Source organism: Diabrotica virgifera, chromosome 2 (genome assembly GCF_917563875.1).
Source record: "Diabrotica virgifera virgifera chromosome 2, PGI_DIABVI_V3a".
NCBI classification, from domain to species: Eukaryota; Metazoa; Arthropoda; class Insecta; order Coleoptera; family Chrysomelidae; genus Diabrotica; species Diabrotica virgifera.
Genome location: NC_065444.1, coordinates 66,737,867 through 66,764,911, shown reverse-complemented (window position 1 = coordinate 66,764,911; position 27,045 = coordinate 66,737,867). Strand labels below are relative to the sequence as shown.

At 32.6% G+C, this 27,045-nt stretch overlaps 2 protein-coding genes across 3 annotated transcripts in view; both read right to left on the bottom strand.

The window, feature by feature from the left end:
* Nucleotides 1-11,791, bottom strand: part of LOC114329919 (outer dynein arm-docking complex subunit 4-like) — a 42,383-nt gene extending 30,592 nt beyond the window's left edge. Inside the window, exon 1 of the mRNA XM_050643704.1 lies at nucleotides 11,494-11,791. Within this exon, the coding sequence (XP_050499661.1) occupies nucleotides 11,494-11,659 (166 nt within the window). The 5' untranslated portion in view covers nucleotides 11,660-11,791. The remainder of the gene's footprint in view (nucleotides 1-11,493) is intronic.
* Nucleotides 11,792-16,232: 4,441 nt separating this feature from the next.
* The window catches only part of LOC114329924 (outer dynein arm-docking complex subunit 4-like), a 54,278-nt gene continuing 43,465 nt past the window's right edge, over nucleotides 16,233-27,045 (bottom strand). For both annotated transcript variants that reach the window (XM_050643703.1, XM_028279203.2), the window contains exons 4-5: nucleotides 25,395-25,622; nucleotides 16,233-16,577 (exon numbers count right to left, since the gene is read on the bottom strand). In XM_050643703.1, coding sequence (XP_050499660.1) covers nucleotides 16,259-16,577; nucleotides 25,395-25,622 — 547 coding nt within the window. In that variant the 3' untranslated portion in view covers nucleotides 16,233-16,258. The remainder of the gene's footprint in view (nucleotides 16,578-25,394; nucleotides 25,623-27,045) is intronic.

Sequence of the window (27,045 nt, the reverse complement as noted above, 5' to 3'; positions counted from 1 at the left end):
ATCAGGATGACAGTGTTGCCATTTAAGAAAATCAACGATGATGTCATATTTCTCAATTGGGACACCCTGTATATATTGTTATTGTATGTCAAAAAGGACAATTTGAAATACTAATCGACGGGTATAAGCATTTTTCAAAAAAACAATTAGTATTTGAGATATTGAATTTATTCCAAATTACAGACTCTCTCTGTATATTAAAATGCAGGCGCTGCAAGTCCTGAAAGACCTGGAAGGTCACAGAAAAGGTGGGAAGATAAAGTAGCAACGAATACTAGATATGAGAACCTGGAAAAGATCGGCACGGGACCTGCAAATTTGGAGGCACAGTTTTAAACAGGCCAAGTCTCGATTTCGGCTGTACCGCCACCATTTGAGAGAGATAAAGAGAAACAGTGAGAGAGCAGAAATCTGTTTCTGTAACATATAGGTCTTAATGGCATAATTATGGTTCTTCAGTCGAATTGTCAACAAACATAAGGCAGCCTGAGTAGACCTGGCACAAAAGCTCTGGATATGCAAGGCTAAATAAAAGGTATATTGTATTTTGGCGAGGAAATTCTATATTGCAGGTTTGGAAAAATCACAAGTCAGACTCGGCGTGTAATCCTTATAGAAAATATTTCCAAACTTTTATCGCAAAATACAGTTTGTATGATGATGATTGATGATATTGAAAATTTCACATCGTATAAAGCTAATTTCACTTAAAAACCAAAAAAGAGAAACCGTGTTTGAAGACAAAGAAATCAGAAGAATATGGAAAGAATATCATAAAAAATTGCTATTCACTACGGAGGAAACACACTGTTATGAAGAAGTAAGACCAATAGGACAAGATAATGACGAAGTAGAAATTCCCACAAAATAAGAAGTACCTACGAAAAGAAATTAAAAACCTCCGAAACGAAAAATCAATAGGAGAAGGTGAAATAAAAGTGGAATGAATAAAATAGAGAGGAAGAGAATTACATAAAAAAATTAACTAGCTAATACAACAAATATGACACAAAACAGACTACCAGACGATTGGAACAGAGGTATAGTACCTATATATAAAAAAATGAGCTCGGGAGGAGTGCGAGAATTACAGAGCAATAACTTAATTAAACACCGCATATAAAATTCTAGCAAACATACTAAAGACGAGACTTAAATTATGCGCTGAACGAATATTAGGAGAATACTAGAACGGGTTCAGACCTTGCAGATTGATACTTAATGCCATAGATACAGTGGAGCAAATAATACAGTTTCTTGGAATTACAAAAAAATTAGGACATGCTAACAGTGACCATAAAGAACACCACAGCAAATATTAGTTTAACGGAACAACTTCTAAGGAGATCAATGTAAATAAATGCGTGAAACATGGTGAGTCTATCTCACCGACACTGTTTAACCTGATATTGGAAATAATAATGAGGAGGACAAATTGTGCAAATAAAAACATTAATAGTGATCTTCTTCTTCTTCAAGTGCCGTCCTCGTTCCGAAGTTTGGCTATCATCAAGGCTATGCGTATTTTTGATACCGTAGATCTAAATAATTGGCAGCTGCTGCACTTGTACCAATCTCTTAAATTCTTCAACCATGAATGTTTTCTTCTGCCAATGGATCTTTTACCTATTATTTTTCCCTGAATAATTAATTGTAGTAGCTGGTACTTTTGTCCCCTCATTATATGTCCCAAGTACTGCAGTTTGCGCTTTTTAATAGTAAGCGCAAGTTCTTTTTCTTTCTGCATCCTTCGCAACACTTCCATGTTTGTCACTCTCTCTGTCCACGATATTCTCAGTATCCTGCGGTACATCCACATCTCGAATGCTTCTATTTTCCTTGTATCGATCTTTTTCAGTGTCCAAGCTTCCATTCCATAGAAAAGAACTGACATCACGTAACATCTCATCAGGCGAATTTTAAGATTTAAACTTAGCTCTCTTCCGCATAAAACTGTTTTCATTTTGGTAAAAGTAGCTCTAGCTTTTTCTATTTTGATCTTGATTTCTTCAGAGTTGTCGTTGTTTTCATTAATCACAGTTCCCAGGTAATTATATTTTCTAACACGCTCAATTCTTTGATCATGTACGGTTATGTCAGAAAAATTTTGTGGAGATTTCGACACCATCATTATTTTTGTTTTTTTGATGTTAAGTGATAAACCGAACTTTTCGCTGCACTCTACTATTCTGTTTATCAGTGTTTGGAGATCTTCCGGGGTTTCTGCTTAATACTGTGTCATCAGCGTATCTCAAATTGTTTATTAAAGTGCCATTTATTTTAACTCCTATATCTTGGTCAGCAAGGGTTCTGTTTATAATATCTTCTGAATATAAGTTAAACAAGGTTGGTGAAAGTATGCATCCCTGCCTTACGCCTTTTTTGATCTCGAGTTCCTCGGTTGTTTCCCGTTCTACTCTAATATTCGCCTTCTGGTTATAGTAAATATTGAAAATAATTCTGAGGTCCCTTTTATCCAAGTTTTTCTCTACCAACAGTCTCATCAGGTGTTCGTGGCGAACTTTATCGAACGCCTTGTTGTAGTCAATAAAGCACATATATATATATATATATATATAAAAACATGAGATGTTTTTATGAGAAATGGTGGATGTGTGAATTGTTCGTAAGGGGATTTTTCCACATTCTCTATTTCATCTGTTTATATATATATATATATATATATATATATATATATATATATCCTGGTTAACATCCAGGCATCTTTGGCACATGATATTAAGTGCAAATAGTGCTTCCCTTGTTCCAAGCCCGTTTCGAAACCCGAACTGAGTATCACTGATGTCAGCGTCTAGTTTTTTGTGAATTCTTGTATGTATCACTTTAAGAAATACTTTTAGTGTGTGTCCCATTAAGCTTATTGTGCAATGGTCGGTGAACAGTTTTGCGTTTGTTTTCTTTGGAATAGTCACAAAAGTTGACAGAAGCCATTCCTTAGGTATTTCTCCCGTTTTATAAATACAGTTAAAGAGGTCAACCAAAACACTTACTGTTTCATCTTCCACAAGCTTAAGAAGTTCCGATGGAAGTCCATCTGGACCCGGTGATTTGCCATTTTTCATTGTTTTTATAGCATATAGTATTTCTTCTTTAGAGATTTTTGGTCCTTCCTCACCTTGTATGCTACCAATATCATGATCCTCTCTTTCATCGGCAAAGAGTTCTTCTATATAATTCTTCCAGGTCGTAAGCTTTTCTTGTAGGTCAGTTATTATTTGTCCATTTGCGTTGTATAGCACATTGGGATGCTTCCTTTTTTGTATACCTGCCAATTCTTTTACCTTTTTATGTAGGTTAAACGTATCATGTTTTAATTGCAGTTCTTCAATTTCTTCACATTTTCTTTTGTAAAAGTTTTCTTTCGCTGACCTTATTTCATCTCTAATTTGCTTGTGTATCTCGTTGTATTTTTGTTTGCATTTTCCCTTAAACTGTCTTCGTTCCTCCATGAGACCTAAAATTTTCTCTGTCATCCATTCTTGTCTTTTTGTCGTATTTCCTCTGCTAAGGATATTCTGAGCGGGTTTTATTAGGGCTTCTTTTAAGTCTTGCCACTTGTTTTCCACGTGCGTGTTTGGTTCCTTTGTAGACAACATTCTTAGGTTACCATTTATCTGTTGCTTTAGCTATTAGTGATCAACTTCAACTAATAGTAGCATATGCAAATGAACTAGTCATCATAGCGAAGATGATGACACTTATAAAAGGAGTTGAAAAAATAGATAAGGAAGCGAAAGGAATAGGGTTAGTACACAAAACAAAATACGTGACGATAGGGAAGGACGACAAAACAACTCAGAAATCTGTAAGACCACGGAACCATAAATTTGAAACGGTATCCAACTCTAGCTACATGGGAGTAACAATAGGGAAAACTGGAAAAGAGAGAACAGAGGAAAGAATTCTGAAAGGCAAAAAACATAAGGAATAAATAAAAATCTACTGAGAAACAAGACTCTAAGGAAAAGGGAACAAAGATGAATCTATATAAGACCTTAATAATACCTGTTGTTATATATATGGGATGGAAACAACGACGATTAACAAGAAAGAGGAAGACAGCCTTCTGAAATTTGAAAGGGAAATAATGAGAACAATACTGGGTCACAATGTAACAAGAGATGGAGAAATAAGAATGAACATAAATGCCGAAATTGAAGAAAAAATAAAGAGAGAAAATAAATTCAAAAACATAAAATCTCTTCGCTTACAATGGATAGGACATATACAGAGACGCCCACAATCGGATATGTTAACAAAGATAACTAACTGTACATCACTATGGCCCAGGTGCAGAGGAAGACCCAGAAGAACATGGCTGAATGATGTAGAAGAAGACATAAGAGCAATGAATGTGAAAGACAGGAAAGTTCAGTGCAGAAACAGGAAGAAATGGAAAAGAGTCACAACACCAAACACACACAGCAAGCTATAAATGACAGAGGAGCAATTCACCTCACTCGGCCAAGAATAGGATTCGGAACGTCATAGCGTTAGCTATAATCCCTAGGGGTTGTAATGTTTAATGAATGAATGAATGAATGAATGAATGAATAAAGCTAATTTGCTAAAAGATGTAAGTTTCAATGTAAAAATCTAATACAGGAGATAACATTTATAAACATATAGTTTTAGTGGTAGTTAAATAGTTTTTACCTCACACACACCTTGGAGGTGTTACCAAGGAAATGGACCATTAAGTTTTCAATTTAAAAATGTTTTAGTAATATTTTTAATATTTTTTAAATATTATTAATAATGCTATTAGGATTGAAAACTTCATCTTTTAATTGCCAGATGACGCTAGTCACCTAATATTTTCACTTCAGTTGCAATGGGTGGGAAAAGCTCTCGGTACTGATCGGTTAGAATATGGAGAACAAGCCTACGTTCTCTCCGATTAGACTTCAATTAGAGTCGAAAATCGCGATTCAGAGGACTGGACTGCGCTCCGTATTCTAATTGAAAAATAAGATTGTTTTGCCTTTGCATTGCAGCCGAATTAAAAATGAAACTTTTATTTTATTTTTATATTGGTCTTTACTCATTTGAGTAACTAGGTCCATTTTCTGTTGGAATTTACCAGCTGAACATACTGGGTCGTGAATTGTAAGTTTTTGAATTCCCTCATGTCTTCTTCGCTTCAGCATCCATATGGCTTGCAAATTTTAGAAGCCTTGTAGGTGTTACCAAGGAAATGGACCCTTAAGTTTTCAATTTAAAAATCTTTTAGTAATATTTTTAATATTTTTTAAATATTATTAATAATGCTATTAGGATTGAAAACTTCATCTTTTAATTGCCAGATGACGCTAGTCACCTAATATTTTCACTTCAGTTGCAATGGGTGGGAAAAGCTCTCGGTACTGATCGGTTAGAACAGTGGTCGGCAAACTTTTTAACCAAAAAGCCAAATATGAACATTACAACAATTTAAAAAAAAATTGGGAGCCAAATCTGCTTGTTCAGTAAACTTTTATTACACTAAATAAAACTAAAGGGTCTAGTCAGTTAAGATAGTAAAAAATACTCCCAGCGATATTCCAAAAATAAAAAAATTACATGTTCTACATCAAAAAGTATTCGACCAAAAAATTTTTTAAACCCCTAGCGGCCATGACCCCGTCCATAACCCCAAACAATTAAAACGTGTTTTTCGTTTTTTGGCGATTTTCGATTCTAATCATCGTAGAAATTTCTATTTTCTTTCTAGACCAGGGCGCATCTGTAAAAATATTAGTACATTTGGACGTTGAGAGGTGACTTAAATTTTTTTTGCAGAAATTGCTTGAAAAAAACTTAAATAATAATATTTGAGTTATCCTCCCTCTCAAAAAGGTCCGGAACATTGTTTAAATAATCAAAATGTCAAAAAATGAAGGAAAAATTTGATTTTTTTCTTGGTTTTTTGATTATAACTTTAAAAGTATTCATTTCCGAGAAAAGTTGTACTAACATAAAAGTTGCGTAATTACATTTCCTACAATATAGAGTTAGTTATAAATTTAAAAAATAGTCACCCTTTTTGCAAAATAGCAATAATTGCGAAAAAAACATACAAAAACAAGTATTCGCCTTTTACGTTTTTCAACCATTTATGCTACACTTAGGACCTTCATATTTCACTCAGAAAAACTTTATGATACAGTAAAATAACACTGTAAATTTTATTATGATCGGTTCAATAGATTTTGCAAAATAAATTTTGCAATCCAGTTTTCGCAAAAAAATTTATTTCTTCAAAATGTTACAGGACTAAAAATAAAACAGATAGCAAGTTGAAATTATTTTATTAACTACCACGGCGTCAGGAATTTTTTTAAATAAACATTAATTATTGGTGCTACGCGCAGGACAGCGGATAGTTTGCTCTGATTGTGCATTCCAATGGCCTTTGATAATGATTGATACATTTTAATTTTTATTACATTTCGATATAAATAAATAAATTTGTTTATTGCAAAATAAAAACACATACTCTATCCTTTGAAATAACACTTTTTTTAGCAAAAATTTTTTTTGTTCATATATTTTAACTTATAGAGAATAAAAGTTTATTATTTTTAAACATATGCAATTGTGTAAACAATATTTCACAAACAATAATAAAATTAGTTTGATTTTTGTGGAATTAAAATATTAAAATACAACAAAATATAGAGTAAGAAAATAATATATTAGATAAAGATTGGAAGAAATTTTGGTGGAAATCAACTTGTGTGAATCGAACATCGCTGTCCTGCGCGTAGCACCAAAAATTAATGTTTATTTTAAAAATTTCCTGACGCCGTGGTAATTAATCGATTTTAATTTTGCAAATTGCAAATGAAAGTTACAGTACACTTTTATAAGCAAAAAAAATTCAACTTGCTATCTGCTTTATTTTCAGTCCTGCAACATTTACAAAAAATGAATTTTTTTTGCGAAAGCCGGATTGCAAAATTTATTTTGCAAAATCTATTAAACCGATCTTAATGAAATTTACAGTGTTGTTTTACTATATCATAAAGTTTTTCTGAGTAAAATATGAAGGTCCTAAGTGTAGCACAAATGGTAGAAAAACGTAAAATGCCAATACTTGTAATTGTATGGTTGTTATCGCATTTATTGCTATTTTGCAACAAGGTTGACTATTTTTTTAATTATATCCAATTGTATGTTATAGAAAATTTAATTATGCAACTTTTATGTCAGTACAACTTTTCTCAGAAATTAACAGTTTTAAAGTTATAGTCAAAAAACCAATAAAAAAATCGAATTTTTCATTCATATTTTGACATTTTGATTTTTTAAACAATGTTCCGGACCATTTTGAGTGGGAGGATAACTCAAATATTATTATTTGAGTTATTTTCAAGCAATTTCTGCAAAAAAATTTGAGTCACCTCTCAACGTCCATCTCAAAACAGATGCGCCCTGGACTATTCGTTTTGTAATGTTTAATTTTCTGCAACATTGTATTTTTTACAAAAAATTTTGCGCAACATCCATTTTTTTTAATGTTGACTTATGTAGAACCGAAAAGGGAAAGAACAGCAAGCGTGAGCTTTTTCAGCTCATCATAAGGATCAGGAATACTATTCCAAGTGTTGAAAATGATCATGTCTTCCTTCTCCAGGTCATTCAAAGCAGACCACTTGTGTTGTGAACATTTTTTTTTCTCCAATATTTCCAATTCAACACAAAGACGTTCGAATTTAGAGCGCCATACCTCCTTGTTCTTACATACAGAAATTATATTTCAAAGCTATTAATGCCAATTTTAAAAGGAGAAAATTTCAACTCTGTTATCGTAGCATTAAGAGGATTTTTGACAAATGCTAAAGTTTGTAAGTTTGATAAAAGCTAATTTATCAGAATAAAATATAAGTAATATTTTTCTTTCAAAGATATATAGAGCGGCAATTAGACCAGTCATCACCTATGGAGCAGAAGCAATGTGCCTTACAAAAAAAGATGAAGAAAAACTGAGAATAATAGAAAGAAAAATTATGAGGAGAATACATGGTCCAATTAAAACAGATCAAGGAAAAATACGAATTCTGATGAATCACGAAATAAGAAATCTAAGGGAAGGAGAAGACATAGTGAGATTCATTAAAGCACAAAGACTAAAATGGTTTGGCCACATCCAAAGAAGAGGACTGGATGAACTAATTAGGCAGATAACAAATTGGACGCCAGTAATAAACAGACCTAGAGGAAGACCGAAAATAAGATGGGAAGATCAACTGCGAGAGGATATATCCAATATGGAAATTACAGGCTGGAGAGAAAAAATACAGCATAGGAAAGAATGGAAACAGATCACAGAGAAAGCAAAAAAACACGAAAATTTATAAAGGATAATGAAGAGGGCTTATGCGGACCAATCCACCGCATGAAATGGATTAAAAGAGCTTATGAACCTGAGCGACCTATACTTACGGTGACCATATCTTTTTAAAGAAAAAAAAGTACAAAAAACAAAAATGTATTAAAAACGCAAAATGTATCTTGTTATTGGACAAATATAACTTTTTGGCATTAAAAATAAATAAACTATGTAGCTAAACATAAAAAATTATATCAATTAAACTAAACATAACACATTACATTAACTTTGAAAAAGTTACAAGCCTGTAATAATTAAGAGTGTTTAGATGAGAGACCTGGAATAGCCTCATCTTCTTCCGGTTTTCTGCATCATTCATATTTTTCTGAACTTAAAATTAATTTAAGAAGGTCCGGCTTCGACTGAAGTAAATGAAACATTTCATACAAGTCTCATCAAAATTTGCGTACACCAGCATCGCTGCCTTGAGAGTGATATGGACATTTGTGACTTTTCCGACGTCCAATAATAATTATTTATTACAGAAAATAAACGCTCGATAGCCGCACTAGTACCCGGAAGACAAAAAATAAATTCGCATAATATTTGTAAGTTTTTCAGTTTGAATTGATCTACACACTTAAAAACTTTAAGCCATCGATCCTGACTATTTTTTCTTCTCTGTTCCACTCAGCAATTTTTTAACTTGTAGCCATGTCTTTCAAAATTCCCAGTTCGTCAAAGAGTTGATCTTCGTTTAACATGGTTGCCTTGATTTACAATTTATTAAAAGCTTCGAGAGAATAACAAACATCGTTCCATGTTATTTCACTTCTTATGGGAGCTCCACACTCTCGCCGAAGTCGATCGAGGTTCAACAAGTACGAGAGTGTAGACGGCCACCTTGTGTAACTTTGCCTCACTTCGTTCTACTTCCATTCTCTGTCGCTGTCGGTCTGGTCAAAGGGATCTTTGTCGCTATCGCACCGCTCTTTGTCGGTATCGCACTTCCTCGCGAAGTAGAACGAGTGTGTAGAGAGGGTACTTCGGACTTCGGTCAACTTTGGCGAAGTAACTTTGCTCATGTGGCAATTCTAAGTATGTTTAACATTAACAATTCCTTCGGTTAATGACTTGTGTGAGTAAGTTTAATATCATACTATTTTGACTCATGAGCTGTGAGAACATGTTTTTGAACTCGTTAAGGAATGTTATTAGTTGTAGCTCTATGTTAGTTTTAGGTTCTTGGTCGTGGTTGATTTGATGTGCTGTCACATTTGAATATGTTCTGTAATGATTTTGTAGAGTAGTGTTTAGCTGATTTGTTTCATTACTTACATGAGGGTTGTTAAATGTTTTTTCTTTGGGGTTGTTGGTTTCCTCTTTTTGGCATATTTCTGGTTTCTACTAGTTCCATGTAGACAACACAGCCCTTATAGTTAGCAGGGTGATCTTGTTTGCATATGCATAGTGCACACTTAGCCGGAGTGTTTCTAGGTTTTTTTACAAGATTTTGTATCATGTTGTTCTCCACATGAGACATGTGTATGAAAATGAAAATTGGTACTACAGTTTTCTAAGTAGGTTACACATTTTGTGTAAAAATGTTTCACTTGTGCAGTGAAGTTTTGTGCACGACCACCGCACCATACGCCTGATGTCTCACACACTTAAAATGTTTTTAAAGATCATTCATAAACGCATTTACCAAACACTTGATATGGATATTGAAGAAACCCACTTTGGATTTACACTACTAATCCAGAGATGCTTGGATGTGAACCAGGATAATATGTACGTCTGTTTCATAGATTACAACAAGCCTTTCGATAAAGTGTGCCACAAAGGGCTAATGGACATCCTCAAAGCAAAACAATTACAATATGACCTTTGAATTACAACAAATCTATATTATAAACAGCAGGCACACATACGCATTAACGAACACACATCAGAAGCGTTCGAAATTAAAAGAGGAGTGCGACAGGGGTGTGTATTGTCACTACTACTATTAAATGCATACTCTGAAGAAATTATGAAAAAAGTTCTTGAGGGAGAAACAGCAGGAATAAAGGTACCTAAATGGAACGCCAATTAACAACATTAGATATGCGGACGACACTATCATAATAGCGGACAACCTCCAAGACCTCCAAAATCTAATGAACAAGATAGTTGAGTGTGGAGAACAATATAGATTATCAGTAAATATCAATAAAACTAAATTTATGAGGATATCAAAAACCCAAAATAATGATGAAAGCCTGACAATTAAAGGTAAAACTTTAGAACAAGTTGAAGACTACAACTATCTTGGCACAATAATTAATCACACAAACGATTACTTACTCCAAAGAAATCAAAGTTCGAATAGAGAAGACAAGAACCAACTTCAATAAAATAAGAAAGGTAGTTTGTGCAAGAGAATTGAAATAATTAAGACTTGAGAGTTAGGCTGGCAAGGTGTTATATTTTCTCGACTCTGCTTTACGGGATAGAAGCATGGTCAATTAACGCGTCGACTACTAAAAAGTTGGAAGCATTTGAACTGTGGGTGAAGGTACCTGAAGATAGCATGGACCGAGCCTGTAACAAACAACGAAGTCATGAGAAGAGTCAACAAAAGAATGGAAATATTGGAAACCATATATGTATACAAAAAGAAAAATATACAAAGAAATTTGTTTAAAAGTAGTAAAAGATAAAAATATTCATTTTTTAGAAAAAATAAGTACATTCGCGTGTCCTTAGAAAGGTTTTAAAGTACATTAGGATAATATTTAAAAATAAGTACTGTCCTACTTAAATAAGTACATATGGTACTACACCGTACCTATACTCTACTAGTGACCGGTCTATATATAATATTTTTCTTAGCAAGTTTTTTTTAAATGAAAATATTGCGCTTTTCGTGATGCCTAATGAGCCGTGACACCTAATGAGCCAAAGAGCCGTATGCGGCTCCGGAGCCGCACTTTGCCGACCACTGGGTTAGAATATGGAGAACAAGCCTACGTTCTCTCCGATGAGACTCCAATTAGAGTCGAAAATTGCGATTCAGAAGACTGGGCTGCGCTCCGTATTCTAATTGAAAAATAAGATTTTTTGCCTTCGCATTGCAACTGAATTAAAAATGAAATTTTTATTTTAGTTTTTACCTCTATCGATGAGCGTCTTCTTATCATTGGGGCATTTCAGGACAGCTTCATCAAAGAACGGCAGAGACTTTTCATATTGTTCAATGCGAGCCATATAATTTCCTATAGTATGCCATAATGTTTGGTAGCCGTATATTTCAGTAGGACCAAAAGGGTTAAATGCCATTGTGTTTAATAAAAATATTTAAAAATAAATAAAATAATCACGTAGGACAAATATTCTGAAAATAGTTCAAAATAATTCTGACGGACTTACAAAAAGTATGACATTAAATTATAATTGAATTAATAACAGCTTTCAACTGTTTATAAATTTAATAAAGGCAGGTTTTCACGCTACGTTCTATATAGGGCAGTCAATGAGGGTATTTGGCTCCGAATTCCATCCTACGACATAGATTTACTTGATATCTTCACAGTAAGTAGGGAATAGCTCAAGAAACAAAGACTATCCTATGCCGATGTGCGTTTTTATCTTGGGGGTGGTTTCCACCCCTTCTCGGAAGTGAAAAATGTTTTGGTTAAAATAGCTACGGAAGAGGCTAGAGAACCCAATTTTAAGCAAATACTGTTCCATAATTATTTTTTGAAAACTCAATATTTTTTGAGTTATTCGTGGTTGAAAATTGGCCATTTTCATTGAAAAATGACACCTTTTCGGACGGATTTTTGTGAATACCTTAAAAACTATACATCTAACAAAAAAACTACATAAAATATTTCTGTAGGTTATAAAAAAAACAAAGAGATTTGTTCCTTCATAAATCTTCTAGCTAAAATAGAAAGAGGTATATGGTAGGTAAGAAGAATTTGTTTTTTTGCTGCATGCTCAAATCGGTGTATTCAACTTGAAATAACAAAGAAACAGTTGATTTTAGATGTATAATGGTACTTACAACTATTATAGTGCTTAAAAAGACCTTTAAAATGAGCAATACTAAATGTCGATTACATTCAAACTAAGCCAGATATTCTGCAAACAAGTTGATGACTAATGTATTTTAAGAAGAAATGAGAAGTATATTTAACTCCTCATCCATCAGAATTTAAATATATCGTTGTCCTTCTTCAATACTTTTTATTATAGTGTTATTTATATGTTCAAAAAGTTGAACTGGTTTAAAATGAATGGCTTTTGAAATAAATAAGATCAAATTATAGAGCGCATTTTTAAATTTTCTTAAGAATCTTCTTTTTCTCCATGTAACTCGAAAATGATAAGATATCCGAAAAAAGATACCACACAAAAATGTAGAGTTTTTTTAGATAAAAATTTCTTTTTTCCTTTTCTTTACTGTATCTCTTATCATTTTCAAGTTATCATTTTATATACTTATATTTTATCATTTTATATACTTATCATTTTCAAAACAAACTGGGACACATACCGGCTAATCATAGAACAGGAAGTAAATCTACAAGTGAGATTGCAAACTCCCAAACAAATAGAAACAGAAACTAGTAATCTAATCAACTTACTTCAAAATGCTGCCAAACATTCTACCCCTCAACCTGGACAAAAAAAAATTTCAACCAACTTTCCTCTTGAAATAAAAAGACTAGTAGCAGAAAAACGAAAAGCCAGATCAATTTGACAAAGAACTCACAGACCAGACGACAGGACAATTTATAATAACAAAACTAGAAACTTAAAAACAGCTCTAGAACAGATGAGAAACAACTCATTTGAAAACTATGTATCAAACCTTTCGCGTCAAAATAACTCTATCTGGAAACCAATCAAAAACAAAAATAAACCAATAAATACTTCACCTCCAATTCGGAAAAACTCAATACCACCAGGACCATGGGCAAAAAGCAACAAAGAAAAAGCTGATTTATTTGCTGAACATCTAACTGAAGTCTTCAAGCCACACGACAATGACCAAGTACAAGAAGTAGAGCAGGAACTAGCCTTACCAATTAATCAACGAGAGCGACTAACTTTAATTACACCGAAGGAGATCAAAGATGAAATTAATCATTTGAATGAAAAGAAGGCACCAGGTACTGATCTCATACCAGCAACAATGTTAAAACAACTTCCTAAAAAAGGTATAATGAAGTTATTGTACATATTAAATGCGATCTTAAGACTTAGTTATTGGCCTATATCACTAAAAATTTCCCAAGTAATTATGATACCGAAACCTGGTAAAGCTTTAACGGATGTTTCATCATACCGCCCAATAAGTCTACTGCCAATAATGTCAAAACTTCTTGAAAAGCTGTTATTAAAAGAATTATGAGCGACCTAGAATTCCAAAACTGGATCCCAGAACACCAATTTGGTTCCGGCAAGGTCATTCTACAGTGCAACAATGCCATCGCATCTCAAATGTAATTAATAAAGCTTTGGACAATAAACAGTATTGCACAGCAGCCTTTCTGGACATCATCCAAGCATTTGATAAGGTATGGCATCCAGGATTACTTTATAAAATCAAAAAATCCCTACCCAACAAATATTTTGACTTACTAAAATCATATCTAAATCACAGAGAATTTGAAACTAAAGTGGAGGATGAACTATCAAACCGTAACAAAATTCAATCAGAAGTCCCACAAAGTAGTATATTGGGTCCACTTCTTTATGTACTGTACACATCCGATTTACCAACCTCTCCACAAACCATCATTGGAACTTTCGCTGATGACACAGCAATATTTGCAACTGAAGAGGATCCAAGAGCTGCAGTATTAAAACTTCAAGAACACCTAGACCAAATTGGACAGTGGTTAAAGAAATGGAAGATAAAAGCGAATGAAACTAAGTCAACACATATAACTTTCACACTAAAGAAAGACCAATGCCCAAATATTAGCCTTAATCAAGTCAACATACCACAACAGAATATCGTCAAATACCTGGGGCTTCATCTTGATTCTAAATTAAACTGGAAACAACACATTTTAAAGAAGAAGAAACAAATTGAGTTGAGAGTGAAAGAAATTAATTGGCTTATAGGTAGAAAATCTCGACTCTCAATTGAGAACAAACTGCTGATTTATAAAACAGTCATCAAACCTATATGGACGTAGGTATGGTATAGAACTATGGAGTTGTGCCAGCAAATCAAACACAAAAATTATCCAAAGAACTCAATCAAAAATTCTACGCACCATCGCAAATGCCCCGTGGTACATTTCCAATCAAACCCTTCATACAGACCTAAACATCCCGTTAGTCAGCACAGTAATTCAAGAAAGAGCCAACAGACACCACGAGAAATTAGAAGGCCACCCCAACCAATTAATATTACCATTACTGCAGCCACGAAACAACAGAAGATTGCGAAGATTATGGCCCATAGATCTTCGCTAAAACTGAGGTGAAACCGCTGGGGGATGTACCTCATAACGCCATTTTAGTGTACAATACTACATTGATATAAGTTATTGTACTTGTTATCAAATTAACTCATAGAATATGTAATTCTGATTGTTAATAAATGCTTACAAAAAACAAATTTTCAAGTTACATGGAGAAAAAGAGGATTTTTAAGAAAATTTAAAAATGCTCTATAATTTGATCTTTTTTTTTTCAAAAACCATTCATTTTAAACCCGTCCAACTTTCTGAACATAGAAATAGCACTATAGTAAAAGGTATTGTAGAAGGAAAACAATGCATTTACATTGTGGTGGATGAGGGTTAAAATTACTTCACATTTTTTCTTAAAACATATTAGTTATCAATTTGTCTCCAGCATATCTCGCTTAGTTTTAATGTAAGGGACCTTTAATATAGCTCATTTTAAAGGTCTTTTCAAGCACTACAAAAGGTATTGTTAGCATTATACACCTACAATCGACCGTTTCTCTGTTATTTGAAGTTGAATACACCAATTTGAGAATGTACCAGAAAACAAACAATTTTCACCTAGCATATATCTTTTTGTACTATAACTAGAAGAGTTATGGGGGAAAGTGTCTTTTTGATTTCTTATAACTTACAAAAATTTTGAATATAGTTTTTTTCGTTAGATGCATAGTTTTTAAGGTATTCTCAAAAAACCGTTCGAAAAGGTGTCATTTTTCAATGAAAATGGCCTTTTTTCAAACACGAATAACTCAAAAAGTATTGAGTTTTCAAAAAAAAATTATAGAACATTTTTTGCTTAGAATTAGATTCTCTAGTAAATTCCGCGATAATTTTAACCAAAAATTTTCCACTCCTGAGAAGGGGTAGTAAAACCAAGATCCACCTCAAGATAAAAGCACACATCGGCATTGGGTAGACTTTGAATTAGGAGATAAGTAGAAACTAGGCCCAAAATGTCATTAAAATCCATGCAGTAGGATAGAATTCGGAGGTAATATCCTATTTTTGCACCCATTGACTAGCGTAATATGGTTCTATTGTATTTTTGTCGGGTATACAAACTTTTTTATTTATTTATTCATTTCTAATTTACAGTCTAGATCAATAAAGTAATAAGATGATATAAGTTCTAGGCTTGTGGCAGGTGTCGTCCATTGACGACTCTTTGGAATTCTCCTAGCAGCTAGGTCCTCTGGCCAAAGTCTTTTTAGAGTCTCTTGTCTGTCAATCAATGGAGGGTTGAATAATTCATCTATGAGATAGTTTGGATGGTTTGTGATGCGATTTATGTATCCTGTGGAGAGGTCAGCGATCACATCATTGATGGTCTGCATAAAGGTTTTTGTTTGACACGTACCATGGGGGTTTAGCTAACATACGAATATACGAATTTTATATTTTATAATAAAAAATGATTATATCTATATAGACTTTTATTAATTTATATCTGAAATTGCACTAAACTAATAAAATTTGCTCCTGTAACAGAACTACCAGCAATTGATACACTAGTGTCACGGGCTATAGACTTGCTAGACCTTAACCTACTCATAGCTGTGTCCTTCGTCTTCACTCGCATTCCAGGAATTATATTCATTCTTCTACTATCTGGTTGAGCAGACATTATCCTGAACAAGTTTGAGAATTCTGACTTGATTTTCTCGCTTTGCATCATTGCCAAAATCTTCTGTTGCCGTTTTTGTATTTGCTTTTTACCGGTGTGATCGTCGAATTCCAAATCTGATATTACGTGAATGCACCTTAAAAAATATGAAAGCATGAACAAAAGAAAAAATTCAAAATATGATTTTGGCATATGATTTTGGTTATGAAACTATTTTCTTTTGAGATTCTTACGTTAACTACTTTAAACAGCTTTACTTTTTAATATACTAGTACTTGGCTACCCGTACTCACAGAGTAACATAAACATGTTTTTTAATAGAACACCCGGTCTATTTTAAAATTTTTCGATTCTCCTCCATGATTTCTTTCTAACAACATAAGTAATTGTAATGTTATACGAGATAGTTTAAAAGAATCACGTTTTTTTAATAATTTCGTATCAACATTCACACCCTGTAGAGCTGTAGTGATTTGACATCAAAAAATAAATTTTTATGATAATCTATTAATGATAAAATTATTAACCTTCGGATGACCAAGAGGGGTAAATTTGGACCCCAATGTATGTTTTTATTTAAAAAATTCAGAAATATTTTCAATTTTAAACTTATTTTTTTATTTAACTTTAATATCATTCTAGATACCCACATATGTATTTTGTAAAAAAAGACAATTCCTTATATTTTACGAAAAAAAATTTTTTTTTCTGAATTTGGGGTCAAAGACGAACTCTTTTGGCCTTCCATGTTCCAATTTTATATTAAGTAAATACCGTCTATTATGTGGAATTGTTTGTAAGAAACATTCCAATATTGAAAAATAGTTGTTTGTTAAACCTGTGGCGACGTAAATTAGTGTATATTTCAAAATTTCTTTAGTTCTATGTTCAGAATGATGATTCCTGTTTTGGTTCAGTTGTGATTGAAATAAGTTTTACCAATGTTTATTTATCATTTATTGATACAATACTAATATTAAAATTACGAATACATTATTATTTTATTTTTCTTAAAACAACTTATTTCTTTTCTCAATTGTCATTTTTGGCTTGGGGTCATTTTTAATCCCCGTTGGTCATCCGTGTAACAAAAAAAGGTTGGTCATCGGAAGGTTAATACAATATAGCGAAATATTTAATTTTAGCATACAGGGTTATGGAACACCCTATATTTTAGTATTGTAATGAAATGATACTTTATGGTACTTTTTTTTCTTAAGGATTCCCTATACCTAACTGCTTTAATTTGTCAGTTATTCCGTGATTCATTCAAGCAAACGTTAATTGCAACAAAAATTACGTGACATTTTATTAGGTTGGCCGTGAAAATAGTCAATCAAAATTGAATCGTTTATTTCAGAAAGGGGTCAGTCACAAAAACCTGCTTTTGAGAAAAACAAAAAAAACATGTTTTTTTATTTAAATCTTATTAAAATTTTATTTATATAAAATAAAAATTCTCACTAATAACCTGTAGTGTTTGTCAAAAAGTATTGTATTCTTCAAAAATTTATCTTGTTAATTTATTTAAGAAAAAAATAAATAATTTTTTGCACTTGGCCCCTTTCTGAAATAAAGTTGGTGTTTACATTCAACAAAAATTTTATTTATATAAAATAAAAATTCTCACTAATAACCTGTAGTGTTTGTCAAAAAGTATTGTATTTTTCAAAAATTTGTCTTGTTAATTTGTTTAAGAAAAAAATAAATAATTTTTTGCACTTGGCCCCTTTCTGAAATAAAGTTGGTGGTTACACAATTTTTAAGCAAGGAGTCATGCGTTGCATGGCCCCTTTCTGCACTAAACGCTAATTTCTCTGCGCTGCCAAAGCAACACTATGGCAGCAATTGATTCCTTTCTGCAACAAAAGCTGTATTTACGTTTAAATTAAAAAATTTCACCAAAAACTCATTTTGTCAAAATTAGTCACTTGACCCCTTTCTGAAAAAAACGATTCAATTAATTTAAAAAATTTATATATTAATCTAAAGTGATCCTTAATTTAATAATATTGGATGATATATGAAAACACCTACGTAGGTAGTTAAGATTTTCAGCGCGTAAAATATTAATAAAAACATACAATATTTTACATAGTCAGCTATGACTTTAAGACTAAACTTGTTAAACCTTATTGTTATTCAGTCACAGTCCGTGCAATATAGATACCGTTGCACGTCATCCGCGTCATAACCAGAGACATGTAAACAGGATAGACTTTGCTAGGGATATGCCGCTCAATGCATCGGGGTATAACGTCGACATAGGATTGAGTGGTCTAGCCATCTTTGTCAGTCACATGCGCGGGCTCGCTTGGTTAAAAGAGATAGATAGACCACCGATCGACTGTTTCCATGCTGTTTCCGCGTTATGCTTTTTTGTGACTATGCCGAGTCTAGGCTTAATATGTCAATGGTCATAACACGTGACGACATACTTTACAAAAGTGGATTGGTTGCAAAGATAAATGAAGAAAAAAATTGGGGAAATTGTCATAATCTCCTGAAATAGCTAGTGGTTACGCCAAAAAAAAATGAGATGAACTCGAGCATATTTGTTTCTATTCCTAGTCATTTTGTCTAGCCTCATGTCTCTGTAGTTTCAGGTCCTACAGATCTCAGCTCACCAATTCTTTCATAATTTGTTTAGATTGTCTCTTTCTTATTATTAATAACCCTTAAATCTTGATCTGGTTTATTGTCTTTTGTTAGAATGTACCTTAACACACTAATCATTTTGTCCATAACTAAAAACAACATACAGCTATTTACTCTGGTGTGCCACATATCTCACTCTCCTTTCTCACTAACATTCTTGTCACCTTCTCCTTTTTTTAGATTCTTTAGACTTTACTTAACAATAGGGTACTGCACACCAAAATCCATTATCACACATTTATTCTAAGTTCTTTCCGATTATAATAATTAAGTTTTTAATGCATATATACCATGCTTCTCATCTCTTTCCTATCTTTCTTTTCATTTCGATTCATATCAGTCAACCACCATTATCCAGTTATCCTAATTTAAATTTCACATTAGTATCTTGCTTTTTACACTTGTTTATTAATTCAGTTGGTCATATCTACCATATACTTTCACAAACTTCTGTACTTATATATATATATATATATATATATATATATATATATATATATATATATATATATATATATATATATATATATTTCATTTGGTTCAGTCTATTCACTCCACTACCACCTATAGAAATCAAACTCATAGTTCTCTATTTCTGATACTCATTCAATTTAGATTCTTCCTTACATGTTGACATCAACCCACAATTTGACGTATATTAGCTCTCATTCTATTTTTAATTCACTAATCACTTCGTCTGGTAACCTATCAAGGTATATTTCCTCGAATTCCTTCAGTCCATCCTAAACAACATAAATCAATTAGATTTTGCTGTCACATAGTTTATTTCCCCTTTCCGTTATGAAATGTATTACATACTTTTATTAATTCCATTACATTTTATTAAAATCATATCTTTGACACCAACATTTACTTCACTATCTGTATTCTTAGTTACTTTAATTTTCCACAATTCCTCTCTCACTTCTAACAGACATAATTAATCAGTACATTAGTGTGCTAATAAATTTAACACACTAAGATAGTCGCTTTATGCATATACTGCCTTTCTCTCAATACCCGAACCCCTACCATCTTGTTAGGCAACCAACAGTACATTTAATAAAAAACTATTAAAATTCTGATTTTTGGTTTATTTAGCTTCCTATTCTTCCACGTCAGTCCATTAAGTGTTTAGTTTGTAGTATATTTCATTTTATTTAACTAAATTTAACTTGCATCTTGTTATTTTACATTCGATGACGTCACATTTTGAACCATGAAATATAAATACCAACATTAAATCTATAAAATCCATAAGTTTTTCTGGAATAGAGAGTTGCTAATTGAGACTTTTACAGTAGAGTATAATATTTAAATAATTTAAATTGCATTTTCAGATATTTACTAACAACCTTTACATTTTACTAAAAATCCAAAACCAAACTACACTTTTTAAGCTTTAACCAAAAATTGGCTTTATCTTGTCATGTCAGTCATGTCATGTCACTCTTGTCATATTGAATGTCCATTTCCTATTTTCTCAGTTGGTCTGTGCCCATTGAACTGGCAAGTACCTAGCATTTTCGAGCAGGGAACCATGTTGCCCTTTGAGCATGTATTCTATTATATCTAACAACATCGACTTGTAGTCACCATATTCTATTAAAATATGATATCTAGACCATATATATTATGGGGTTACCACTTTAAATAGTGTGCTAGTTTCAAACTACTCAGCAGAATGTAAGTATTCCCACAGGTTTTTTCTTTCTAACAGTCACAATTTTAACCTTTTTGCTTGAATCTAACGTGGAACTACTTCATTCTAGGCACTGAAGATGTTCTGAATTAGAACGAAAACGTTTTGCAATTTATTTGGATGACTTTTTAGATAGTTTTTTAATAAACGATTTTATACCAGAATACAATTTGAAGTTCTTACTTCTGTATGAGTTTTTTACACTCTATCTTGTTTCATTTAATTTGTATAAGTGCGTTTTTATAAAGCACACTTGTTCGGATTACACTCTAACACTGCAATCGAACAAAGGTGACATGTTGGCATAAATTGGTAACATTTATTTGACATTTGCGGTATTGACACCTCAGATTTGTTTTTGTTCTTTACTATAAGTATTTGTTTTATTATATTTAAGTCCAGTATTACAAAACATTTAACTTAACAAGTAAAATTTAGTTTAAAAGTAAAACAACTTATTCTATAGATTTGCGTATTATAAACGCAAAGTAAATTAACTCAGGTAGGAAATCTGCGAAATAAGCTATTTTTTAGTTTTCTAAAAAGTAGATTTTATTTAACAAGTAAATATGACAGTAATGACAGTTTCAATGTGTTTTCGGCTGCTGTGAAAATATAATATAGGTAAGGTTAAGTTGTAGATTATAAGGATTATAACCATTTTCTGTTTGTAAATACATACTTAAATATTTAGAAATATCCTCAGTATCCTCAGTGTCAGATGTTAATTCTCCAACTGTCTCTAGTGTTGACAGTGACAGGTCCGAACCAGAGCAAATAATAAGACGGCGGAGGGCTCGAGTTTTTAAAATCAGACAACATCCGATCAACACGTACACTGAAGAAGAGTTTAAGAGTAGATTTAGATTAACGAAAAATTCCGTTCGCTACCTTCTAACATTGATAGAAGACGACATCAAACCTCTGACTGCTAGAAATAAATCTATATCTGCTGTAAATCAAATGATTACACTTCGGTTCTTTGAGGAAATTTGAGGTCCCGAAACATTTATAGTAGCAACCAATCGGTTATTACAATATCCCGGTTATAGGAATACTTTTGCTTGGCACAAAGGCTATTCCAATAAGCGGGTTCGACTGTATTGGTGACCATTTCAATGTTACAAAGGCTACAGTTTCTAGAATTGTACATAAAGTTAGCCACACCATTGCAAAATTGCGACCCAGATTTATTGAGACGCCTAGACTTTTACACAAAAGACGTGAAATTTGTGAACAATTTTACAACATGGCCAGATTTCCAAACGTTATTGGCGCAATTGATGGCACTCACATTCGAAAACAGTCACCTGGTGGGAACGCAGCTGAAACTTTTCGTAGCAGAAAGGGGTATTTTTCAATAAATGTACAGTGGTTTGTGCTGCAAATTTAAATGTAATGGATGTAGTTGCTAGATAGCCTGGTTCCTCCCACGATAGTCATGTATTTGATAATTCTCTGATAAGAGCTCAGTTTGAAAACAATGAGTTTGGTGACAAATATTTACTGGGTGACAGTGGCTATCCATGCCGAAAATATATTTTAACACCCTTACATGATCCACAGATACCAGCTGAAAGAAAATATAATTCTGCACATATTCGTACACGGAACACAATTGAAAGGATGTTTGGTGTCTTAAAGAGGAGGTTTCCTTGTTTGTCTACACAACTAAGAGTCAATGTAAATAGTGCTATTCCAATTATAGTGGCAATTTGTGTATGGCATAATATATGTAGAAGAAGAAATAATGTAGTTAATGATAGTGAAGATGACAATAATAATGCAGAAGCAGAAGATCAAAATTTAAACTACGTTCCTAGAAATCAAGATAATTTTGCTGTAAGAAATGATGTCATTCGTTATTCTACTTTGTGCCGTTGCATTAAACTCTTCGGTGATAAATTCCCATACTTCGTTTTTCAATTTTACACTTGTGCCATACGTTAGTTTATTTTCAATTACATTAAAATATTGTTTTAGACTTTCTAAAAGGTTTTCTTTCTCCTGCTCTGTGTAATTTTTTCCTCGCTCTTTTAGCGAGGCCTTTCTTTTCAGCCTTGTTTATTTTTTGATAATAATTTATATATTTCTAATTTAAAAATCACGTGTTGACACTTTAGGAAGTGACAGAAATAAAATTAACCTAATTTATTTAATACTTTTCTTGTTTCTTATACATATTTTGTACAGCGCCATCTGTAATTATACTAATCAACTACAAATAGTTGTCTATAAATATTTTATTTATTGGTTAGTTATTTACTTGGGAGTTTTACTTTATAATACGGAGTTTAATTAACTTGTCGATTTAGTAGCAGAGTAAATTTAACCCGTGTTGAGCTGGCCCCCCCCACTTGCAAAAATTAAAAAACAAATAGCCCTGATTTATGAGCTATTTATGAGCTCTCATATTCCGCAAACTAAAAATTTTGAGCTCGTTCCACTGAGCAGGAATTTAATACCCTAGTGGGGGGGGGGCTGAGTCAGCCCCCCCCACTACTTAAAAATAGAAATATTGAATCGGTTTTTGCGGCAGAATTACGAGCTATTTATGAGCTCTTGAAATTATATAGTTTCGATTTTTGAGCTCATCCCCTTCACCCCCAAACAACCCTTTAATTGATTTAACTTAAGAGAAAGATGCTGAGAAAACTTAAAATATATCGTATTGCGGATATAATTCCTATAGCTTATATACTCTAAGAATAAACTATTAAATCAAGGGCATTTCGATTATTGAGCTACAACCCCTTCGCAAGAAAACCACCCTATCTTCCCGGCTTAAGAGAAAGTTGTACTTAAAATGCGTTAAACTAATTATTTGGCGACTACATATCATTTAATAATTTATAAGCTTCCAAATTACGCGCATTTAGATCAGTAAATTGCAATTTATTTTGTATAGTGCAGTCACTGAAGGTAAAAATCAACGATTACCTTCAAGTTCGGTGAACCTTCATCGATTTTCACGAAAATTGGTCAGTGGTTAGAGGATACGTCAAGAAACAAAGGTGACATGGTACCACCTTGCGCCTTTACCCTGAGGGTGGATACCGCCCCTTCTCGGGGGTGAAAATTATTTTATAAAAAATAACTGCACAAATCAATAAAAGAACAAGCTAATAAATTATTAAACGATATGTAGTCGCCAAATAATCAATTTAAATTATTTTAAGAACAACTCTCTCTTAAGCCGGGAAAATGGGGTCGTTTTCTTGCGAAGGGGTTGTAGCTATATAATCGAAAGGTGCGTGATTTAAGAGTTTATTCTTAGAATATAAGCTCTACGAATTAAACTACTATTAACTTTTTTGTAAAAACTCACAGTTTTTCAGTGATTTACAAAAAACCTCTTCAAAACATGCATTTTTTTCACAAATAATTAAAATCTTTGATCTTTAATAACTTAAAAGGTATTGACTTATTTTATTAACTTTATATAATAAATTTTGCTTTTAATTTGTTCTTTTATTGATTTGTGCAGTTATTTTTTATAAAATAATTTTCACCCCCGAGAAGGGGCGGTATCCACCCTCAGGGTAAAGGCGCAAGGTGTTACCATGTCACCTTTGTTTTTTGACGTATCCTCTAACCACTGACCAAGTTTCGTGAAAATCGATGAAGGTTCACCGAACAAGGTAATCGTTGATTTTTACCTTCAGTGACTGCACTATACAAAATAAATTGCAATTTACTGATCTAAATGCGCGTAATTTGGAAGCTTATAAATTGTTAAATGATATGTAGTCGCCAAATAATTAGTTTAACGCATTTTAAGTACAACTTTCTCTTAAGCCGGGAAGATAGGGTGGTTTTCTTGCGAAGGGGTTGTAGCTCAATAATCGAAATGCCCTTGATTTAATAGTTTAATCTTAGAGTATATAAGCTATAGGAATTATATCCGCAATACGATATATTTTAAGTTTTCTCAGCATCTTTCTCTTAAGTTAAATCAATTAAAGGGTTGTTTGGGGGTGAAGGGGATGAGCTCAAAAATCGAAACTATATAATTTCAAGAGCTCATAAATAGCTCGTAATTCTGCCGCAAAAACCGATTCAATATTCCTATTTTTAAGTAGTGGGGGGGCTGACTCAGCCCCCCCCACTAGGGTATTAAATTCCTGCTCAGTGGAACGAGCTCAAAATTTTTAGTTTGCGGAATATGAGAGCTCATAAATAGCTCATAAATCAGGGCTATTTGTTTTTTAATTTTTGCAAGTGGGGGGGGCCAGCTCAACACGGGTGTAAATTTAACCCACAGATACTTATTTGATGATTTATTTGTCGTTTATAATACTAGCCATTATTGTTTTTATTATTTACTTTAACGTAAGATTATAACTTAATTCTTGTTTTCTATTTATAATGTTTTTATTTATTTACATTGAATATTAATTTGTTCTGTTGTATAATCCACGTCTGCAATAATTATGTGATATATTTGATTTAACATGAATTCAAGAATTTTTTGTAATTGGGCAACAATGTCAACCTAGATCTCTGATGTAGATAATGACGTGCAACGGTATTTATATTGTACAGACTCTACTCTCCTGGCACAAAAACCATATAGGAGTAACTAAAAATTACCTATCCAAATACTTCTCTAAGTTTTTATCCTGCAGCTGCTGGGCCATGGTAATACCTTTATTAGCCTCTAATATAGCATCGGCTTTATTCAGTAGCTTGATACATATTCTCATTTGTAAAACTGTTGCGTTTATGTACCAATGATACTCGTTATTTTTTTCTGCTAACAGTGCGCATCTTGTGCAAAATGATTTGGCAACATCATATTTTTTGGCCAATAAGTTGTACCTAAAAACATAAATGATCTATATAGTCTGGGCAGGTTATCGGAGAATAGGCCATTTTTGGGAAAAGTTATTTACCAGCAATTTCATTGCTGGAATCGAATCTTATGATTGTATATATTAATAATATAGGTATGCAAAGTCCGCAGATAGTGTGCTACTTTTTTTATAAACAAAATGTCACCCGAAAACCGTATTTTTGTCAATATTTGCTCTATATAGCCAAAGATTTTAACTTTACACCAAAAATACCCAAATAAAAATTCAACGTAATTAAATTCTGCATCGAGACGTGTTTATCCCGATTTACTTCGACGAAAATTTTCCCCGAAAAATGTGGGTTTTTCCAACAAAATCTTTAATTTTCAACTAAAATTTTAGATAAGTAATTGTTTATCAATAATTAAATAACTTGGTAATGTAAAAGCTCTTTTCGTATAGATAATAATTCCAGAAGCCGATGGAAATTGAATGAACACTTTGGCAACAATTTAATTGTTAATTAAAAATTTACGGTCGCTATAATAACCGCAATAACTATGATACATAAGAATAACTATGATTTTTGTATAAAAAGACACTGTACCTATCTAACGTACTTTACAGAATTGAAATTGGACTATTTAAGCGGCCTCATGAATATTTTAAAAATTTTGGGTTTATAAACAAATAGAATATCTCGGAAAAGTATTAAGGTGATACAGTAGCGACCAACAGGTAGCCAAAACCTGTTCCAAGATTGCGGCTGTAATTTTGAATATTTTTTCGAGATATTTGACACACGTATTCGTAATATATTAAAAAATGGCGGTACAGAGCCCAATTTGAAAAATATATTAATATGTGGAAATTACTCTGTAATTAAATACAATATTAAAAAAACGAGCCTGTACCGCCATTAAGAAAAACAAAAAAATAAACTTTCTTCAAATAAACTTTTTTATCCGATGCCTAGATTTTGTGTCATTTTGGAACTACTAATGAAATAAAAAAAATTATTAGTTCCAAAATTACACAAAATCTAGGCATCAGATAAAAAAGTTTATTTCAAGAAAGTGTATTTTTTTGTTCTTTTTAATGGCGGTACAGGCTCGTATTTTTAATATTGTATTTAATTACAGAGTAATTTCCACATATTAATATATTTTTCAAATTGGGCTCTGTACCGCCATTCTTTATTATATTACGAATACGTGTGCCAAATATCTCGGAAAAATATTCAAAATTACAGCCGCAATCTTGGAACGCGTTTTCGCTACCTGTTGATCGCTACTGTTTCCTCTTAAATAAAATTAAATAATGAAAACGGTATTGGAAAAAAGCGGCAGAACGCTTCTTTTAAAAGAAAAACGTGGTTCCTGATTCCTGAGATACAACTTGTCAAAGTTGACCGGCATTTACGGCAAAGATATAAACAATAGGATCAT